This window comes from Phocoena sinus, chromosome 3, assembly GCF_008692025.1.
Source record: "Phocoena sinus isolate mPhoSin1 chromosome 3, mPhoSin1.pri, whole genome shotgun sequence".
NCBI lineage: Eukaryota > Metazoa > Chordata > Mammalia > Artiodactyla > Phocoenidae > Phocoena > Phocoena sinus.
In genome coordinates this window covers 12,578,007-12,596,873 of record NC_045765.1, presented here as the reverse complement: position 1 = coordinate 12,596,873, position 18,867 = coordinate 12,578,007, and the positions used below count along the sequence as shown (strand labels likewise).

Genomic DNA, 18,867 nt, shown 5'->3' with positions numbered 1-18,867 from the left:
GGTGTCTGTCCCAAACCATGGGAGCATGACATGCAGGGAGTTGCCCATGTGGACCCCACCCCCACCCCACCCCCAAAACCACCAGGAAGAGCTTTTAAAAACTCTAGTGGCAGTTTTTAAAGCTTTTCTGAAAGCTCTAGTGGCAACTTTTGAAAAATAGATCATAAGAAGGAGGCTCATGCTTGTGACTCAGGGATGGTTCATTATTAGGAAGCATTAGTGGCCACATTAATGCACCAGGAAACAAAAATCATAGGGTGAAATGGTACTTTGTACTGTTCACAGCATCCATTACTCAAAGTCTCTTAATTAAAAATAAGGAATAGATGGATGTTTTCCTCACTGAACTGAAAAACCTCAAGCCAAAGGCAGTGTTGAGTTTAACGGGCAAATATTCGAAGTTTTGCCATCAAAGTGAAGAAAGTGAGGTGGGGATGGGGGGGTGCCCACGGTCCACCCACCCCCTCCCTTGATTTAATATTGTCTGGAGATGCTAGTCGATGAAACTAGACAAGAAAAATGAAATTTTAAAATGAGAAAAGAGGTAAAATTATTTGTAGATAATGCAACTGTCTATATAAAATATCCAAGCAAACTAACAAAAAGCTATTTCAATAAGAGAATTTAGTAAACTAGCAAGGGACTTAATGAATATTTAAATTAGTCTACTATATGCAAAAAAAATAGCTGCAAAATATATTGGAAGATACCATTTATAATAGTAAAAGATACACTATCTGGTTAAATTAACATCCTTGATATACAGAAAGCTCCTAAAAATCAAAAAGAAAGAAAAAAAAAGACTTGCAGGAAATAGGAAAAGAAATACAAATGGTTTCTGAATTTTTTCACACACCATATTAGATTAGGCAAGATTTAAAACTTTGAAAGTACACTTACAGGAAACTGTGATACCAATGAGTTTGCAAAGGTTGTGGGAAAACCAGCAGATTAGAGCATCAATGGCACAACCTCACTGAGGAAAAACTTGACAGTATTTTTCCAAATTAAAATACACAGGTCCCTTTTGCCAGGGCAATTCTGGGCAATTCCACTTCTAGGAGTTCCACATAATCCTCCACAATCGGCCAAAGAAATGTGCACTTGAATTTTTTTTCTACAGTATTGTCTGTAGTGAGGAAAATGTGTCATTGAATTAGAATCTCTCTGGAAGGAGACACAATTAACTGCTGCCTCTGGAGACAAGGGTGGGTGAGAAATTCACTTTGCCCTACGCCTGTTTTCTATCTGAATTTTCTAAACATGCCTCCAATAATTATTTAAAGAAATATTTTTAAAATATAACCGCTGGAAAAAATACATATAACCAAAGAGTAAATAGATAAATACAAGTTCTCCAAAACCACCAGTTTTTCAGACTGAGGGTCGGAAAGGGTGGGTCACCAGCCCCAAACACAGGTAGCGGTGGTCTCTGTTGGACTCTGGGCAAGGGTGCGGTTCCACTTTCAGGTTTGCCAAACCCCGCCCCCTTGCCGCCAGCCCCGCCCTATACCGCCAGGCCCCGCCCCCGACCTGCGGAGCGACCCAGCCAGTTGAGTCCAGCCTTTAGTTAATGCACTACACGGACTCGAGCGCCTCTCTTCGGGAGCGGACCCAGACTCGGAGCCCCATACGCTGGGACAGGTGACCCCGGGAGGGAGTGGTTCTTGCGGCCTGCTGCAGGGCCGGAGATGCCGGGGGTCTTCTCGGGGGCGGTGTCCACGGGCTCCACATACGCCTGCGGCCTAGGTTGCGGCCGCGCAGGGGTTAACGCGAGCCAATCCTGGGCTGCGTGGTGACGTAACGGTTCATAGCGCTCTTTCGGGTTACGCACTGGGGGCGGGGTCTGGGGGGGGGGGATCTCTGAAGGCCAATGGCGTGCGTCTATGCAAATAAGGGCGGAGCTGGAGAACGCGCAGTTGGTGGAGAATTGGCCGCTCCGTGAGCAGCTTCCCCGTGAGTCCTCCCACCTTACCCTCCTCCAATCGCATCCTCCTCCTGTGTCCACAGTCCGCCCGCCGACCACCCCCGCCACGCGCGGGCCACGACTCCCCCCGCAGGGCCCGCCCACCGGTGCGGGGACGCCCGAGCGGCACCACCCCGAAGCCGATGCCCACCCGGGAGGCCCCGCAGACCCGCGGCTCCCGGGGGAACTTGCAAACCCGCCCTCCTGGCCCTGGTCCCCCGGTGAGTCTGAACGGGAGGAATGTCCCCAGGCTGAGCCTAGGCAAAGGATACATTCCCCCCTGTATAATGGATCCCGGCTGACCCTCGTTAACTCCAAACCGTGATTCCTGCGGCCTCTGCAGCGACTGGTGCCTGGAGGCCTCGAACCCAGCGCGCCCCGCCCTCTGTGCCAGCCTCAGCCCGGAGCACACGGGACAAGGCCCAAGAAGATTGTATTTGAGGATGAGCTGCCCTCCCGGACCCTCCTGGGCTCCAAGAAGCCTGTTAGAGCCGTCCCCGGGGAACATGTGCCTAGGCCCCACCCCGTGCCTGACTATGAGCTGTGAGTGCCCCCCTGTGGTTCCTGACTTCAGGGAACATGGAAGGAGCACTGAGGCTGGGGCTTTGACAAGTGAATAAGAGTTTACCAAATAGTAAACAGAGAAAAAGGGCATTTGGGGCTAGGAACCCAACATGGACAAAGAAAAATTACACTGATTGGGGAAAAGGGAGGAATTCTTTACACTCATACTCTGACCCCCTGTCAACCTGGTAGTAAGTATCCACCAGTGAGCAACGAGAAGGATCGGAGCCGCTATGCTGCAGTGTTCCAGGACCAGTACCCAGAGTTCTTGGAGCTTCAGCAGGAGGTGGGCTCTGCACAGGCAAAGCTCCAGCAGCTGGAGGCCCTGCTGAACTCACTGCCCCCACCCCGAAGCCAGGTTAGCACCCAGGTGGAAACCCCCATCCTACAACCCTTCCAGGTAGCCCAGGCCTCCGGAAACCCACTGGGTTCAGATCTCTGGGCCTCTTCCTCCTCCAGGCTGGGCAGGCACCACAGCACATAGGCCAAGATCAGCCCTTGACAAGGTCCACTTTGTCTGTCTGGGCCTCAGTTTCCCCATCCCTCCTTGGGTCCTGTGCTCCCTGAGCACCCCCTTCCTTCTCCTTTGGCAGAAGGAGGCCCATGTTGCTGCCCGTGTCTGGAGGGAATTTGAGAAGAAGCAGTTGGTGAGTCATGCCTCTTGAATCATACAGCCTGTCCTTTGCACCCCCCTACACATACACACACACACACACACACACACACTCCCAGGAGGCTGGGACACTTGTGCCTGCCCAGTTTCAAGGAAAGAAAACTGAGGCTCAGAGAGGAAAATGCAAAAGGTCAAGCAGCTTGAGAGCCATAGGCCAGACTGCCACAAGGACTTACCTGGATCTTGCCCTGCTCAGGACCCCAGCTTCCTGGACAAGCAGGCTCGCTGCCACTACCTGAAGGGCAAACTAAGGCACCTCAAGACTCAGATCCAGAAATTCGATGACCAGGGAGACAGCGAGGGCTCTGTGTACTTCTGAGTGTCCTGGCAAACAGGCAGAGGGAAACACTGGAGTCGGGGTGCCACCCTGCCCTTGCTTCTCTTCCTACCTCCTGGCCTTAGCTCTTGCTATTGCCCTGCCTGGGGTAGCCGTCCCTGATTTCAGATGCCTTCGCCCTTGAGGCTGAGATCTGATGGTCCCTCCTCCAGGAAGGCTTCTCAGGACCTCCTCCAGGACCCCCATGGAGATCCCAGATCTCAGCCCATCCCCTGGAAGAGGTCCTGCTCTTCATCCCAGTGGAATAAACACTTATTAAATACCGACTGTGTACAGCTGCTTGAAACTCCTGATTTCACTCGTTGTCACCAAAAAATTGTTCTTCCATTTTCGAGGGAAAAAATTAAGGTTCTGAGAAAGGGACTTGTCCAGGGTCTCTGAGTGAGCTGTGAACCCTAGTCTGTCTGGGGGCGCTCCCTCTCCTCTAAGAGCCTTCAAGTGGGAAGCAGAGGGGCTGACATCTAGCATCATCTCCTTGGCCAGGAGGGTCCCCTGATGTCCACTGCATGCCAGGCCCTGGGTAGAGTGGATGGGACACAGGTAGCACCAGGCTCTGTGTGGGGCCCTGTGATGGTGGCCCAGCAGCTACTTTGAGTCTTGGCCTCCCAGGGGAGTCACAGGGAAAAGGGACAGTCAGGAAGACTGTGGGCAGGGAAGGCAGTGCCAGCCACTGGGTCACAGAGAGGCCTCAGTCCCAGGACTGATCCTCAAGAAACCCATGTCCTCAGGGAAGAGAGCCTGGTGTGACAGAGCAATGACAGAGGGCTGGACCCGGACAGCAGAGTCCTAACAACCAGGGAGGCTCAAGATGTCTTCCTGCCGAAGAGGCCATATATGGGTAGGGTTTTGTAGGAGAAGTAGGAGTTCAGCAGACAGGCCTGGACAGGCATCCAAGTCTCTGGCCGACTGGAAGCAGGACAGATACCGTGGTCTTGGTCAGTCCACAGATGTTCTGTGAATCTGAGAAATGGGGCATTGCTGTCCAGGCCAACTGGAATGGACAGACATTCACTTATGCACAGTACAGCTCAGAAAACACCTACCGATTAGAAACCAGCCCAGCCACCAATGGGAGAGCCCAGTAGCCTCTCCATCCCATTCCCACCTCAGTCCCCTTCCAGGAACAGAGCATACCCAAGAGACCCTCGTTCTTTCCTCTCCATCTTCCCAGACCTCCTCCGAGACAGACATGGGGGAGCCTGGGGTGCCAGTGGAGAGCATTTTGGGGGACTGGGACTGCCTTAGGGCTGAGCACTGGCCTAGCCTGCAGGGTGAGACCTGAGCTCTTTGCTGTTTTCAAAGGGGCATCTTTGATAAAGGGCTTGATAAAGGGCTTGTCTTTGCCTGACAAGACCTGTCAGGATCAACAGGTGCCCCCCACCACCACGATCTGGGCCCTTCCTAGCCATCCCCTAGAGCCACAGTCCTGGCAATACATTCCATAGGTGCCTTTCCCACCACAGAGCTGAGCCACAAACTTCCGAGGACAGGGTGGCAAGCTCCCTGGTGCTGCATCACTGCACATCAACTCAAGTCCACATTTCAAAGTCTGTCCTTAGAGGTCCTCACCTTCCAAGTGCCAATTTTCAAAACGGGAGGTTTTTTTAGTTACATGTGAGAAGAAACCAAATTCAAACTGGCTCAGGCACAAAAGGGGAAGTCTGGGCTCATGGAACTTAAACACCCGAGGGTTTCAGGTATGGCTTGATGCAGGGAAATTGGTCTTTCTCTTTCGGCTCTGCTTTGCTTTAATGATATCCTCCGAATTCCCAACCCTGCCATTGAATCTCATTGGCCAGCTCTGGGCCACGTGCCCTCCCTAAAGCAGTCGCTGTGGCCAGGGAAATGGAGGGTTCTGTCTGGGCTGAGATCATGTGACAAAACTAGCCCCAGATGTTTCTCCCGAGGATACTGGGGCCCAGATGATTAAGGGCCGACCAAAGAAAATAATAAAGGGAATTCCCTGGCAGTCCAGTGGTTAGAACTCGGCACGTTCACTGCCGTGGGTCCGGGGTTCAATACCTGGTCAGGGAACTAAGATCCCGCAAGCCGTGTGGCACGGCCAAGAAAAGAAAAGAAACAAGCGTTTGGTCTAAGGCTTATGTTAATCTATGAGGCTCACCCTCCTAAGCCAGAATCTGAATTCAAACCTGAGCCATCTGCTAAGCTCAACTCTTACAGACTCACTGGCTGACCTCGGGCCCCCCTTCCTGCCCCCAGCTGCAGACCCCCCACAAAACTGTCCAACAGAAACAGAAAGTAGGGCTGTTGTTAGGTTGTGGGTGTTCCAGATGGCTGGGAGTGGGTAGCCATGGTAGGGCGCCCTCCGTGCCACCCTCCCCTCACAAAGATGACAGAGGCTGTGCAGGTAGGCAACTTCTTTATTATTGGCCTTGATTCATCCATCATGTAGTGTCCAACGTGGATTACGTGTCCAGAGGATCCGCCTGGTACACGCTACCCCTGCCCGGGTGCAGCTGCCCCTCCAGTCCAGATGCCAGGACTTTGTCCATCACACCAGAGAAGCCACTGCACCATGAGTTCATGCTTGGGGCACCAAGGGACACAGCTGTCCTGGGATTGGACCCTCAGTCTCGCCCCTCATCTTGACCAGGGCTTCTGGGGAAGACTTGGCTGGAGCCTAGACAGTCTTTTTTGGTTTCATGATCACTTAGAAAACAAAAAACACAAACATTTCACAGTCTTTAAAAAACAGGAGTCTGAGGAGGGAAGCCGGGGTCCTCTGCCTGGGGGCCCCCCCTGGAGGCTTGAGCATATGTGTCCCTGGAGGTCTGCAGACCCGGCCCTGTCCAGTCACTGGCCCGAGCCGTAGGGCCAGTTGAAGGTACTTCCCGACAGCAGCATGTCTCGGATCAGCGTCTCGATGGGTGTCTTGCCCACCAGGCGCATGAAGAACAGCTGGGAGATGAGGGAGGCGGGGACGGCACGCAGGGCAGGCAGCCGCAGCAGCAGACGCCCAAAGCGCTGGGGCTGCGAAGGGTACTGGGCCCGCACGTACTCGGTGAGGGCCACCTGGGCCTTCTCCTGCAGGCTCTCCACGTGCGCTGGGTCCGAGAGGCCACAGGCATCTGGGAGACAAGGGAAAGGTCAGAAGAGGAGGTGGCGGGAAGACACAGGACCCCAGGGCTGACGGGGGAGCGGGGGCACCACTCAGGGCTGTTGATACAGAACGAGGGCACTCAGGAGGTGGGAGATGGGGGCCTAGGGCACAAATGGCAGTGTTGGTCCTCGAGAAATATTAAGGTGGCTTCATCCAAGGACGATGACACAGGGGTGCAGGCAGTGATGTCTCAAGGGTGGAGGGGCCCTGACTAAAGCATTTAGCAGGGAGACAAGTTCTAACCAAGCTCAAGGGGAAGAAGAGGCTGGGGAGGGGACTTGGGGAGGAAAGCAAAGCCTAGAGGGGGTATTCAGACACCCCAGGGGGGCCTGCGATGTGAGTGAAGATGACAGCCCCGTGAATGGGGGCAGAGAAAGTCTCCTGGGGAAATAAGGAGGGGCAAAGCCATATTTATTGGATGAAAGCCACCTCCCGGAGTAGCCTGTGTCTGGTTCCCGCATCCCTGGCCCCAAGGAGACACCTAGTGGGGCCTCCTTCCAGAGTGCAGAGCCAGCTGCGCCACTCCCTGGAATAAAGCAGGGCTTTGGCTGCTGGACGGTTACCAAAGACACGTAAGGAAGCACACGGCTCCGCTCGGAGTCCCGCCCCTCGGTGGGAGGGGCTCCAAGCCACACCCCCTACCCTCTCCAGCTCAGCGAGGGGTGGCCCCTGGAGGCGGGTCAGGGGGCAGGTTGGGAGCCCTGGGTCAGAGGTCTAGGGGCCCAGGAATCTGGGAGTGGAGAGCCCAGGGGAACCCAGAACCAGGTGTCAAGGCACCCCTGCCTGGCAGCTCTCCATAAGTGGTAACAAGAAGAGAACCCTGATTTGGCAGATGAGGGTCAGAGGGTTTGGGGAGGACAACAGAGATCAGGGAATGAGGGCCAGAACCAGGTGGGGGGACCTCTCCTCCCGCGCCCCCCCACTTGTCATTCTGTTGTCAGTGCCCACTGAGCACGATGATGATGAGGGGGTGAAGGATTGGGGGGTCTCAGGGAGCCTGGGAATCAGGGAGAGAGGCTGTGGGGCTGTGAGTCACGGGGCCGTGAGTCACGGGTCCGGACAGGGATCGAAGTTCTTAGGGAGACCTGGGATCGGGGGTGGGGCCATCAGGGTGTCACACCGCCCGCATCACCTCCTCCACTGTCCCCCATCAACGCTCAAGGCGCTTTCAGGGACACAAGTCTGGCTAGCTGTGGATCAGGGAGTGGAGGGCTAAGGCGGCCGGGGCCAGGGTCAGGATCTAGGTCGCACCCCTCCCTCCCACCCCTCCCACGGCCTCAGAGCCCCCCATTTCAGGTCATCTCACCAGGCGTGAAGAGCGCGATGGCCTTGAGGCAGCCGTACTCCGCCGAGTCGACCTGCAGGCGGCCCAGCTTGTCCACCTGCTCCTGGAAGGCGCGCACCTGGTCCATGAAGGCCACGGCGCGCTCGGCGGCCATGGGTGCGGCGTGCAGGCCGGCGGCGGCCAGCAGCGGCGCCGTGTGCAGGGGTAGCGCCGCCTGCGCCGCGTTCAGCACGAAGAGCTCGCTCCAGCTGAGGCGCAGGAGCGCCACCTGGTCAGCCACCGGCAGCTCAGGGAAGAAGGGCGCGTGGCGCGCCCACTCCACGGTGCTGAAGAGCAGCCGCGCAGCCAGCTCGCACACGTTGTCGATGCCCAGCACCGCGCCCGCTGCGCCGCCCCCTGCGCCGAACGCGCCCGCTGCGCCCGCGCCGAAGCGCCCAGCCGCCGCAGGGTAGGGCTCGGCGCGCAGCAGCTGCGCGATCAGCTCCGACACCGGCTGCCCCGGGAAGAGGTCTCCGCCGGCCGCCGCCAGCGCAGAGCCCGGGGGGCTGCCCGACGAGGCTGCCACGGCGCCAGGCAGCGAGTGCGGAATGCGGCCGCGCTGCACCGCTGCGAGGGGGGAGATGGAGATGGGGGGGTTGGGGAGGAGGGGAGACAGCCAGCCCCGCAGGAAATGAGGGAGGAGGGGAGAAGGGAGGGGTGGAATCAGGAGATGCGAGAGAGGGAGTGACGAAAATGGGATAGGAAGGGGATTGAGGAACACGGGAAACCAGAGAGGGGTGAGTGGGGTGTGAGGAAAAGGGAGTGGGGAGGGAAGGAAGGAGGGGGAAGGTGGGTACCCGGAGAGAGTGGGCGGGGGCCAAGTAGGGAGGAATAAGGGGAGGAGATAAAGTTATCAAAGGGTCACTCAGCCCCCTCCCCTCCAAGCCCCCCAGCTCAGCCCTTCCCTGGACCCCCAATCCCCACCTCATGGGCACAAAGCTTGTTGGGATGACAGAGGCCAAGGTCTTGCATGCCCCACCCTGCTCTGCCCTGTGCCCTCAGCCTGAGTCCATGTCCAGCCACCATCCAACTCCTACTTCCTTCAGAGAAGGGCCATGACCCTGGGACAGGGGGAACCTTCCCAGGTGGGAATGGGACCACTGGGTGAGGGCTAATTTAATTCGCACCTGGCCCCCTCCTACTGGACTGTGTGAGCTCTCCTCCACAGCCAGGGAGACTAAACCTGTCAATCATGTCCTCATCTGTCAATCATAGGGGTCCAAGACCTGAGAATGGGTCCAGGGAGCGATCACCTTCCTTCCTAGGGCTTGGGGCACATGGCCAGCCTACCCCTAAAACAAGTGACCAGTATGGGCTGAGCACTGATCTCTCCTATGGAGGTGGGATATTTCCCTACCTCCCAGCCCCACCCTCCAGGTCATGGCCCCCTAGAGCAGGTCTCATCTCTCTGGGTCTCTGCAGTGACCTCAGTGCTAAGAGTGGAGTCCTGGCCAGTAGCAAGTGCTCAGTAAACATGTGATTCCATCAGTAACCTTGCCTATGAGCGGGGAGGACCAATTGCTGGCCTTGGCCAGTGCCCCCAGTGATCAGGTTGGTGAGAAGAGGGAAGCTGAGGTGCAAAGAGGGGAGAGGTGGCTGCATGCCAGCCTGGCCTGTGCCACAGAGGGAGGGGCGGAGGGGCTGACTGGGCTGGGTGCCAGGCAGAGACTAATTAATGAGTTTTAATGAGGTGGAATGCCCTGTCTCACCACCTCCATGAACTTCTGGTCAACCCACCATGAAGCAGATGGGGAGGGGGATGCAAGTGGGAGCCAGGGGCTAGCAGAGCTGATCAGGGAAACAGGGGCTTGGATTCAAGCCTTGCTCCATGTGACTTTGAAGTCTCAGAATCATCTGTCAAATGGGTGTAGCCAGATGAGGCCCGAGAGAGTGAATCCCAGTCAATCACGGGCCCACTTGGTTCTAAACCCCACCCCCACCATTCTTCCACCATCCAGCCACGTTTCCACCTTAGGGCCTTTTGCACCTGCTGTTCCTGCTTCCTGAGAACCCCTTTCCGCAGCTCTTCCTCCTCATTCAGCCACGACTGTGGGTTCAAATCCCAACCACAGTTCTATTGCTCTCTGTGCTATCTTCCCATTTATAAAAAATGCAGTTGATAATAAAAATGGTGATGATGATGAGACCAATCACTGAATTTACATGAGAATGTATCTAGAATAGCATTTGGCACTTAGTAAGAGCTAAATGGATAGTAACTCAAGCCAAGAAACATTTATTAAGCACCTTATGGGTTTCGAGGCTGGTCTAGGCACTGGGGATATGTCAAAAACCAAGACAGACAAAAGTCTCTGACCTTGAGGAGAACATCCTGATATAGGAGCAAGTAAATTATAAAGCAAGATAGATGGCCTGAAATAAAGAGGGGGTGGCGAAGGGTAATCAGGAGGGCTTCTCTGAGGAGGTGTTGTTTGAGCAAATCTTAAAGGAGGCAAGGGAGGAAGCCATGCAGGTGACTGGGCAAGCGTTCCAGGCAGAGGGAACAACCTGTGCAAAGGCCCTGAGATAGGGCTGTGCTTGGGGCATGACCTGAGATTATTATTTCCACCCCAAGACTTTGCAGATCTGAAGCCCTGATAAGATGTATATCAGGAGTTTAGGTCAGATCAACAAGTGGAGGTAAAATCCAGGTTGGCGGGGGGGGGGGGGGGGGGGGGGGGGGAGACAGTCACCCCCACACTTAAAATGACCAAAGGGAGTGACGAGACGGTCTTAAGAGAAAGAGTCTGAGCAGCTGTCCCAGCTTCTCCCACAGAGGCCCAGCAGAGGAGAAACCATCTTTAGAGCAGGAGAGACTCAGGTTAGATGCAGGGAAGAACTGCTGGCCCGACTCATGAGAGTCCAGGCAGAGACATGAAGCCCAGCACAGGGGCCATCACTGAAATGGGCCAGATTCTGCTCCCAAGCCCAGACATCCATGTACAAGTCTCTGAGTTCCACTTGAATTCTAAGAGTGCTTGGTGGCGTTCTAGACCCAGCTGCCCCACATGTATCCACCCAAGTCCCCAGGGCAAGGACAAGAGGCTGGGCCTCCCTCTGGCTCCCAGTGCCCCGGTCAGGCGGAAAGGTAAGCTGCCCTTTGCCTTAGTCAGGTGAGTTCCTGCCTTGGGCAAACACAAGGCAGGGGGTGGAGGGTGGAGAGTGGAGGGTGGAGGGAAAGCAAATCAAATAAAAAAATACATCCTTGTTCAGAAAGCGGTAGCCTGGCTAGAGGGCAGGGGGGTCACCAGGGTATCAGGGCAGGGAACCTGCCTCTGAGGCCGGGGCGGGGCCTGGGGAGGAACTGGGGAGGGTGGGGGAAGAACAATTCTAAAATGGGCCGGAGTCAGGGAGTCCCTTGCATCCCAGTTCTGCAGCAGCCACCAGACAGCCACGGATAATTGGATTCCTCCAGCCCAGGGCCAAACCCAGGCCCACGGGATCTCAGGATCATTGGTGGTAACGAGGTTAGCAGGCACCAGACCCCGCCCTCCATAGCTCCCAGACCCCAAAAGAAGGAGCAAAGGGCAGGCCGTTTGTTCATCCCCTGCCTGCACCACCCCAGCAGGTACTCACCCTCCTTCCTCATGCCCACCCGGAAACACTTCTTGAGGCGGCAGTACTGGCACTGGTTCCGGTGATGCTGGTCAATCTGGCAGTCACGGTTGGACCTGTGGGCATGCAGAGGTCACCATGGGGGTTACCATGACACCCACACCCTGCCCCTGCAGCCACCTTGTGAGACGCCTTTGAAGGCTGCCCCTGAGAACCACCAGCCCCCCACCAACCTCGGCTGGGCAAGTGGCCCCAAAGTGGCACAGAGGCTAGGCCTGCAAAGAGGAAAGGGCATCGGGTGAGTGCCACAGATGAAGAGCAGTCTCTGGCAAAACACATGAGCACACCAGAGTGGATATGTTGGAACTGGGTTTTTGGTTTTTTGTTGTTTTTTTTTTTGTTTTTTGCAATACGTGGGCCTCTCACTGTTGTGCCCTCTCCCGTCGCGGAGCACAGGCTCCGGACGCGCAGGCTCAGCGGCCGTGGCTCACGGGCCCAGCCGCTCCACGGCATGTGGGATCTTCCCGGACCGGGGCATGAACCCGTGTCGCCTGCATCGGCAGGCGGACTCTCAACCACTGCGCCACCAGGGAAGCCCTGGAACTGGGTTTTGAAGGATGATCAGAAGTTCCCCAGGGAAACAGAGGCAGTTCCAGGCAGAGTGGGCAACAAGGGCAAAAGGTTGGAAATGCCAAAATATGAAGGCCTAAACAGTTTCACTTTACTTGGTCACTGTCAGGCCAAGGGTCAGGTTCTTTGTCCCGAGGGCAATATGAGAGCAGAGAAGGAACATGGTCAGGGAGCAAGGCTTTGTGAGTTGACTAAGAGACTAGGAGCCAGGCCAGTCCTCTAGGGGGTCACAGGACTGTGGAGCCCCAGCATTACTGCCCTACACAAGGCCACCACAAACAAACGATGAACGAACGAACGAATGAGTGAATGAACAAATGAACTCCTGTACCCCTTTAAGATCCCAAACCCCTTCTCTGGAAAGAATGTCCAATTCCTAACTGAGTCCAAGAAGCTTCCTCTGGGTGGCCCTCAGGGATTGTTGTTGCCTCTTTCAGGGATGGGACAGGTGGCCCCACCCTGTGAGGCAATGAGTTCCCATCCAGGGTCAGTCCCTAGCAGGAAGGTTCAGGCCTTTGTTCTTCAAATGTCCCCAGCACCTTTTCCCCCTGGCCCCTGCCCCTGTGCTCCCTCCCTATCTCTCTCCACCCTGGGCTCAGGGCCTTTTGAGGCCCAGGCTTGGGGCAGACACCCTGGAGTCCCAGCTGGGCACCAAGAGGGTACCTAGAGACAGTCACAAAGTAAAACAAACACTTAATGAAGTTAAAAATCAAAACACATCCCAACTGCAGACACCCAGCCCTGATCTTTGGGCTGTGACTTCTCCACTGAGCCTTGGTTTCCTCATCTGAAAATGGGAGGCCAGAGGCCAATTCTATATGGGATGCACTCATTCTGGAGAAATTGGGGGCGTGGGGGGAGGGCGTCAAGACCCAAGCCCCAGCTGCGAGTCCCAATGGCAGATTTAGGAGAGCTGAGGCTCTGCAAGGCCTCTGTGTCCTGCAACGCCAGCCTCTGAGCCCAGGCCTCTGTGTCCCACCAGCCTGAGCCCCCAGGAAGAGGCCTTACTAGGGCAAAGGGAGCTCAGGCAGAACCAGAACAAAGCCCAGCAGGCATGCAGTGGGAGGGTCCTGGGCAGCCGCGTGGAAACAGCCAGGCCTGGGGCAGGCAGGCAGGCAGGCAGGAGCCTGGCTCAGGGCCCTCAGACCTCAGGGGAGGCCCTGAGCCTTCTGCCTCAACTTCCCCAGCTGCAGAGTCAGGACAGAGCTTCTGTCCCTCCAGATGAGGAAACAGTAAGTTCTACCTGTTATCCCACCTAAAGAGCACATGCTTCGCCGAACCCCACAGTCCAATTCAGCCTCCTCCCTGGGCTCTGGCTTCCAGTCCAATTGGATCATAGCCCTCTCTTGCTCACACACCCTTCATGGCTCCCCACTGACCTCAGTCCAGCATTTCAGACCCACTCACCTCTAACTTCTCCTATGCCTGGGTGGTCTCATCTTACATCACTGCTCCCCCAAACCTGCCACTGAGTGTTCGCTGTAGCTACACTCTCTGCAGCAGCGCCCTTTGCTTCTATCTGCTAAACCCCTCATGTTTCAAGGCCCACCTCCGGTGGCCTTCCTCTCTGACCCTTAGGCAGAGCCCCTTGTTCCCTCCTGGGACCCCAGACCATCCCTCCCTCTGGCCCAACCCACACCGCACAGGCTGGGGACACCTGTGTCTCCCCCAAACTGGGAGAGGGCTGGGCTTGGAGCCAGGGTCTTTTCTAGGGGGCCGGCATCAAATCACCCAGGCCAGGCCCTGAGGGGACTTTGCTGAATCAACCTGAGGCTCAGAGAGAAGCAGTGACTTCACCAGGTCAGACGGCAGAGACCTTCCGAAGAACCTGCCAGCCCCAAACCATGGCCCCTCTCCCCGACCTTGGTGCTCCCTGCTCCCACTCTCAGGGAAGCCTCTGGGACTCCAAAACTACCTGAGCCCCTCCTCTGCCCTCCCTAAAGACCTGGCCAGAGAGCAGACAGCTATTCCAGCAGCAAAAATGAGGCCAAAGTCTGGTGGCCCAGTTAGCACTGGAGGAGAGAGTTAAGCCAGCTCCCCCCCACACACAGCCACCCCAGACAGGCTGGACCTGGGGCCAAATTCCTGCTTCAGGTGCCCGGGGCTCCGCCCAGTGGCCTTGCCAACAAGCCCTCCACCAGCAGCTCTCGCTGGGGACACCCTGACCCAGACTCAGCTGCCCCTCTCTTCCCAACCCCACAGTTCCCCTTGCTAAGCCCCAACTGGAACAGGGTCTCTCCCTGGGTGACCCAGGGCAGGCACCAAGAGCGTTCTGGGCCTCGGTTTTGCCCATCTGGAAAATGGGACTCTCCAAACTGGCTCTACAGAGCCCAAGCATGTTCCTGGAGGATGCAGAGTAGGGGCTTGTCAGTGGAGCAAAAGGAGGCTCACCAAAGAGTGGTGGGAAAGGGAGCCCTGGCCTGGACACTCAATGCCAGCGGCTTCTCCCCCCAGACCTAAAGCCCCAGAACTAAGGAGAGAAGCTAGCATGGCCACACCCTGTCAGTGGGGACTCCAACCTAGGACAGTCCAGGGCTTCTTCTTGGAAACATTCACGCCCACCCTGTCTCAGAGCGGACCAAAGTTTCAGGGATTTTCCAGGAGCCCAGCTCTGCACCAACTCCTGGCTGGGGGTGGGGTGGGGTGGGGGGGCGAGCAGCCAAGATGCGGTCAAATCCCACCACCCACCCGGACCTCGAGCAGGAGTTTCCGGTGACCCAAAGCCCGGGGTGAGCCAGGGCTGGGGTGAGGGGGGGGCGGGGGTTCCCCCGGTGAGCAGGCCCAACCCCACAGCAGGGGACCCCACGCGAAGAAGGCTGCCCAGTGCCACCCCAGTTTCGCTCCCGCCGCAGCCTCGGTGGTCAGAGCGACTTTGGAAGTGATATTTGACCCCAAGGGCGCGCCGTATCGATCCGCGCGGCCGCAGACAATGGCCCCTGGACACTGTGAGCCCCACAGTCCAAGTTCCACGTTTGATTCCCGCGGGGTACCCCACGCGCCGAGATTCCCAAGAGAAGAGATGCCCTGGGGTCAGGGACCCACCCCTGACAGCACCACAACCCCTCCCCGCGCGGAGCTGACCCCTGTCCGGAGAAAAGGAAGGAAGGAAGGGGGAGCAAGTAACTAGGGCGGATGCCGCAAGGGACCACCTGAAGGGGGGACCTGCATCGATACAGCGCCGTCAGTATACACAATCCCAAGAATGTAATGGAGAGGGGGAAAAGGATCTGTGCCCCTATCTCAGACGGGAAGTGGAGACCCAGGGAAGGTCAGCGCCAGGCCCAAGGTGACCGAGCAGGTCAGAGGCCCGGCCCACAGCGGGGCCGGGTGCCCGGCGGCGGTGCGCTGATAGGGGGCTCACCGGCAGGTGTAGCTTAGGTTGCGGCGGATGCTCCGCTTGAAGAAGCTCTTGCAGCCCTCGCAGGTGAAGACGCCGTAGTGCTTGCCGCTCGACTTGTCCCCGCACACCACGCAGTCCACCTGCAGCCCCGGCCGCTCCTCGTCGCCTTGCTCAGCGTCGCTGGCGGCGCCGGGGGGTGAGGCCGAGTCTTCCTCCGCCGCGCGCGGGTAGCCGCCCGCCTTATCCACGCCGTTCGTGTCGCCGCCGCCGCCACCGGGGCCGCCCCAGCCGCCGGTCACCATGGCCATAGCCCCAGGGCAGCAGGGCCGGGGCGCCCCCTCCGCGCTCTTCCCTCGGGGCACCCCTCTCGACCCGGGGGACCCTACCCAGCGCGCATCCGGCCCCGGCGCGCGGGGGGCACCCGGCTGCACCCCCCAAAAAAGTTTTGTAGCAACTTCCTGCGGCCGGTCCGCGCGCCCGGGAGGAACTGGTCGGGCCGGTTCCAGGCCAACTTTCCCACGCGAGCGCGGGGCCAGGCCCGGGGCCGAGGGGGCGCGCTAGAGGTGCTGGCCGGGGGCCCCGGGGACTCGCGCCCCGCCGCCCTGGGGCCCCGGCGGGGGAGCTCGGGCCATGGCCCGGCCCAGGCCGCGCAGGGGGAGCCCTCTGGCCTGGCCGCCGCTCGGCCGAGGGCTGCGGCCAACTTAGCGGGCTGCCATCCGAGTGCGGGAGGCCGGGGGGAAAGTTTGGCCGCAAGTTGCTCGGCCGCCCGCGGCGGGGGGGAGGGGCGGCGGGCGCGCGCCGGGGCCGGTCACCGCGCCCCCTGAGTCCCCCAGGTCCCCCGGTGGCCGCTCGGGGCCTGCAGGGCCGCGGGCAGGCGCTTCCCGAGCTGCCGCCCCCGCTGCGGCCGCGCCCGCCCGGCCTGGGCCTGTGCCTGGGCCCGAGCCTCGCTCTCGCCGCCGCCGACCCCGCGCGCCGGCCTCGCGCTGCGGCCGGTTTGACACACAACGTTCCATTCGCGGGGCGGGCGGGGGGTGGGGGCGGGGGCAGGGGCGCGCGCCGCGGGCTGGGGGCGGGCGCTCGTTGCCCCGGCGACGGCCGCCCTTATAAGGACATGGGTGGCCGTGCGCGGCGCCCGGCGCCCAGGCCGGCGGGAGGGGCGAGGGCGGAGCGCGGGGCCGCACGGCCAGACCCTCCTCCCTCTCCCTCCCTCTCCCACTCCACTCCCACCCCTGCCCTCGCCCGGCTCCAGCCTTAACCCCCGCCGGGCCGCGGCGGGAGCCTGGGCCAGTGCTGCCCTCTGCCCTTCCGCAGCCTCGCCAAGATGTCTCTCTAAGGCCCTCCCCTCCACCTCCGGCCTTGGACGTTGTGTAGCTCAGCCGCCCTCGAGGCGCCCCTCGGCACCACCCCCCTGCATTCCCGGCAGAAGCAATAATGGGGGGCCGGTTGCACCCGGGGGGCACGCCCCTGCGCAATACACACACACACACACACACACACACACCCTGGGGCATTTCTTTGCACAGTTGCATGATGGATTGTGTTTGCTTCCTCTTCCAGAAAGTCTCCGCGTCCGACCCCCACCCCACCCTTTCTCTGCTTGGGCTAACACCTGGTGCTCGGAATCTCCGGGGGGAAGGGATGTTGTGGTCTGCGGCCGGCGGGGGCGCGAGGTCGGGGGCGGGGGTGGGGTGGGGGGTGGCCTTCGCCAGAATTTCAGGCCTCTGTGGGCAGTGCGCCCACCCGCCCAGCGAGGCTGGAGGGGACAGGAATTCCCACCACCCCTGCGGGTCCTGCCCCTTTCCCCTTTAATTTCCTTTTCTTTCTGTGCTTCACAGAGAGGGCTTGGCCGGGGGCCGGCTGGACTACAGATGTCTCTTCCAGGCTCCCCAGAGCCTCCCAGTTGCCGTTCTGCCTCCACGTCACACACACACACACACACACACACACACCCACCCAAGACCCCGAGCTGGGGCAGCCAGCATATATTGCATATATTAAGCACTCTTTGTATGCCACCCCAGCCGCCCTGGGCAAAGAAACCTGGGCCTCTGTTTCTGGGCCTGTTAACATTTAACCGGCTGGAAAAGCCCTTCCTGCAGTGACTTTTCACCTTGGAGTCCTGCAGGTCCGGGCACCCGGCCTTATCTCCTGCCCTGTCCTGGGCTGAGCTGGACACCAGGGCACGTGGCAGGGCCTCTGAGGCTGTAGGCAGGAGAGCAGTGCCCTCTGCCCCCACCAGCTCCTACACCCTCGTCTCTCAGGAAGCGTCCTTGGGAAAAGCCATTACCCTCTCCAGATGACATCTGAGGGGGCACCCTCCGTGACTAGGGCAGGAGATGCTTGGAGATTATGCAGCATTTAAGACGATACCAAGGTTCTGGAGAAGCCAGGCAATAGATGCCCAGCCCTGGGCCTCTGGGCCTTCTGGGGAGGGTGTGGCTGGGTGTGAGGTGGGGGAGGTTTTAACAAGTACAGAAAGCAAGGACTAGAGTTAGACACGAGCAAGGACTTTCCATGGGTCTGACTAGAGTGGAGTTCTCTGCCCTGTAAGCCACTCTAGGGGAGGTGGGCCTGGATGGTTAGAGAGGACCCTTTGGTTCTGGGGGTGCCAGGGAACATGGGGGTGCTGGATGGGTTTTGAGGTGAGGACGGGAGTCCTAGGTACCTGCTCTGGACTTTCTAGGATCCTTGATGGGGTGGGGGGAGACATGGAGGTGGGTGTCTCAGAGAAGAGATGAGAGATGGAGACTTGTAAGGGCGAGGAGCCTCAAGGAAAGGAGTCAGAGAGGGGCTGGAGAAGGGAGGAGGCAAGGAACTGGGGTTTGAAGGCCACAAGTCTGGAGGAAGGGGGCTCCTAAGTGGCGGTCTGGGGACCGGTTGGAGACAGCGAGGTCTGCAGCAGATCCCAGAACCTCGGATTGGTCCGACCCTTCGGCGGCCGCCCCGCCCCCTCCCAGTAGCTCCACCGCCCCGACACCCTGGGCTCTCCGGGGGAGGGTCGAAGTCCTGCCCCGCCCCCCTGACCCCTGCCCGCGGCCCCGCGGTGACATTTGACCTTGCAGCGGCCGCGGACCGGGGACAAAGAGGCCTGGGCCCATCTGCCGCGGGGGCACCCGTGGGAACCGCAAGACCCAGCTCCGGGCGGCCTGGGAACCTGCCCCCGCCCCCCAATGGCGACCTCAGCTCCTGCCTCCACCTCCAGCGCGAACTCCTTCCCCATCCTCCAACAGGTGACCTTGTCTCCTCTCGGGCCCCCCCCTCCACGGGCAACCTGGTGGGACTCGGGGCTAAGGTCACTTAGACTCTTAGGGAGGGAGAGGGACAAGAGGGGGGTAAAGTCGGCTCCTCTGTTCGGCC

At 58.8% G+C, this 18,867-nt stretch overlaps 2 protein-coding genes across 4 annotated transcripts; one reads left to right on the top strand and one right to left on the bottom strand.

The window, feature by feature from the left end:
• The first annotated feature begins 1,535 nt into the window (after positions 1 to 1,535).
• Positions 1,536 to 3,820, top strand: OCEL1 (occludin/ELL domain containing 1). 3 transcript variants are annotated; one of them, XM_032625063.1, is made up of 6 exons: positions 1,536 to 1,644; positions 2,011 to 2,187; positions 2,310 to 2,509; positions 2,723 to 2,888; positions 3,124 to 3,177; positions 3,400 to 3,820. In XM_032625063.1, the coding sequence occupies exons 2-6, from the start codon at positions 2,110 to 2,112 to the stop codon at positions 3,520 to 3,522; spliced, it is 621 nt and encodes a 206-aa protein (XP_032480954.1). In that variant the 5' UTR covers positions 1,536 to 1,644; positions 2,011 to 2,109; the 3' UTR covers positions 3,523 to 3,820. The 3 variants fall into 3 exon arrangements, with proteins under 3 accessions (XP_032480954.1, XP_032480956.1, XP_032480955.1); XM_032625065.1 differs by having other exon boundaries at positions 3,633 to 3,818; XM_032625064.1 differs by lacking the exon at positions 2,310 to 2,509 and having other exon boundaries at positions 1,552 to 1,644; positions 3,400 to 3,818.
• Positions 3,821 to 5,903: 2,083 nt separating this feature from the next.
• On the bottom strand, positions 5,904 to 16,410 carry NR2F6 (nuclear receptor subfamily 2 group F member 6). Its single transcript, XM_032628371.1, has 4 exons — positions 15,532 to 16,410; positions 11,562 to 11,656; positions 7,968 to 8,552; positions 5,904 to 6,629 (listed from the first exon to the last, which is right to left on the bottom strand). The coding sequence occupies exons 1-4, from the start codon at positions 15,816 to 15,818 to the stop codon at positions 6,355 to 6,357; spliced, it is 1,242 nt and encodes a 413-aa protein (XP_032484262.1). The 5' UTR covers positions 15,819 to 16,410; the 3' UTR covers positions 5,904 to 6,354.
• Between the last annotated feature and the right edge of the window lie 2,457 nt (positions 16,411 to 18,867).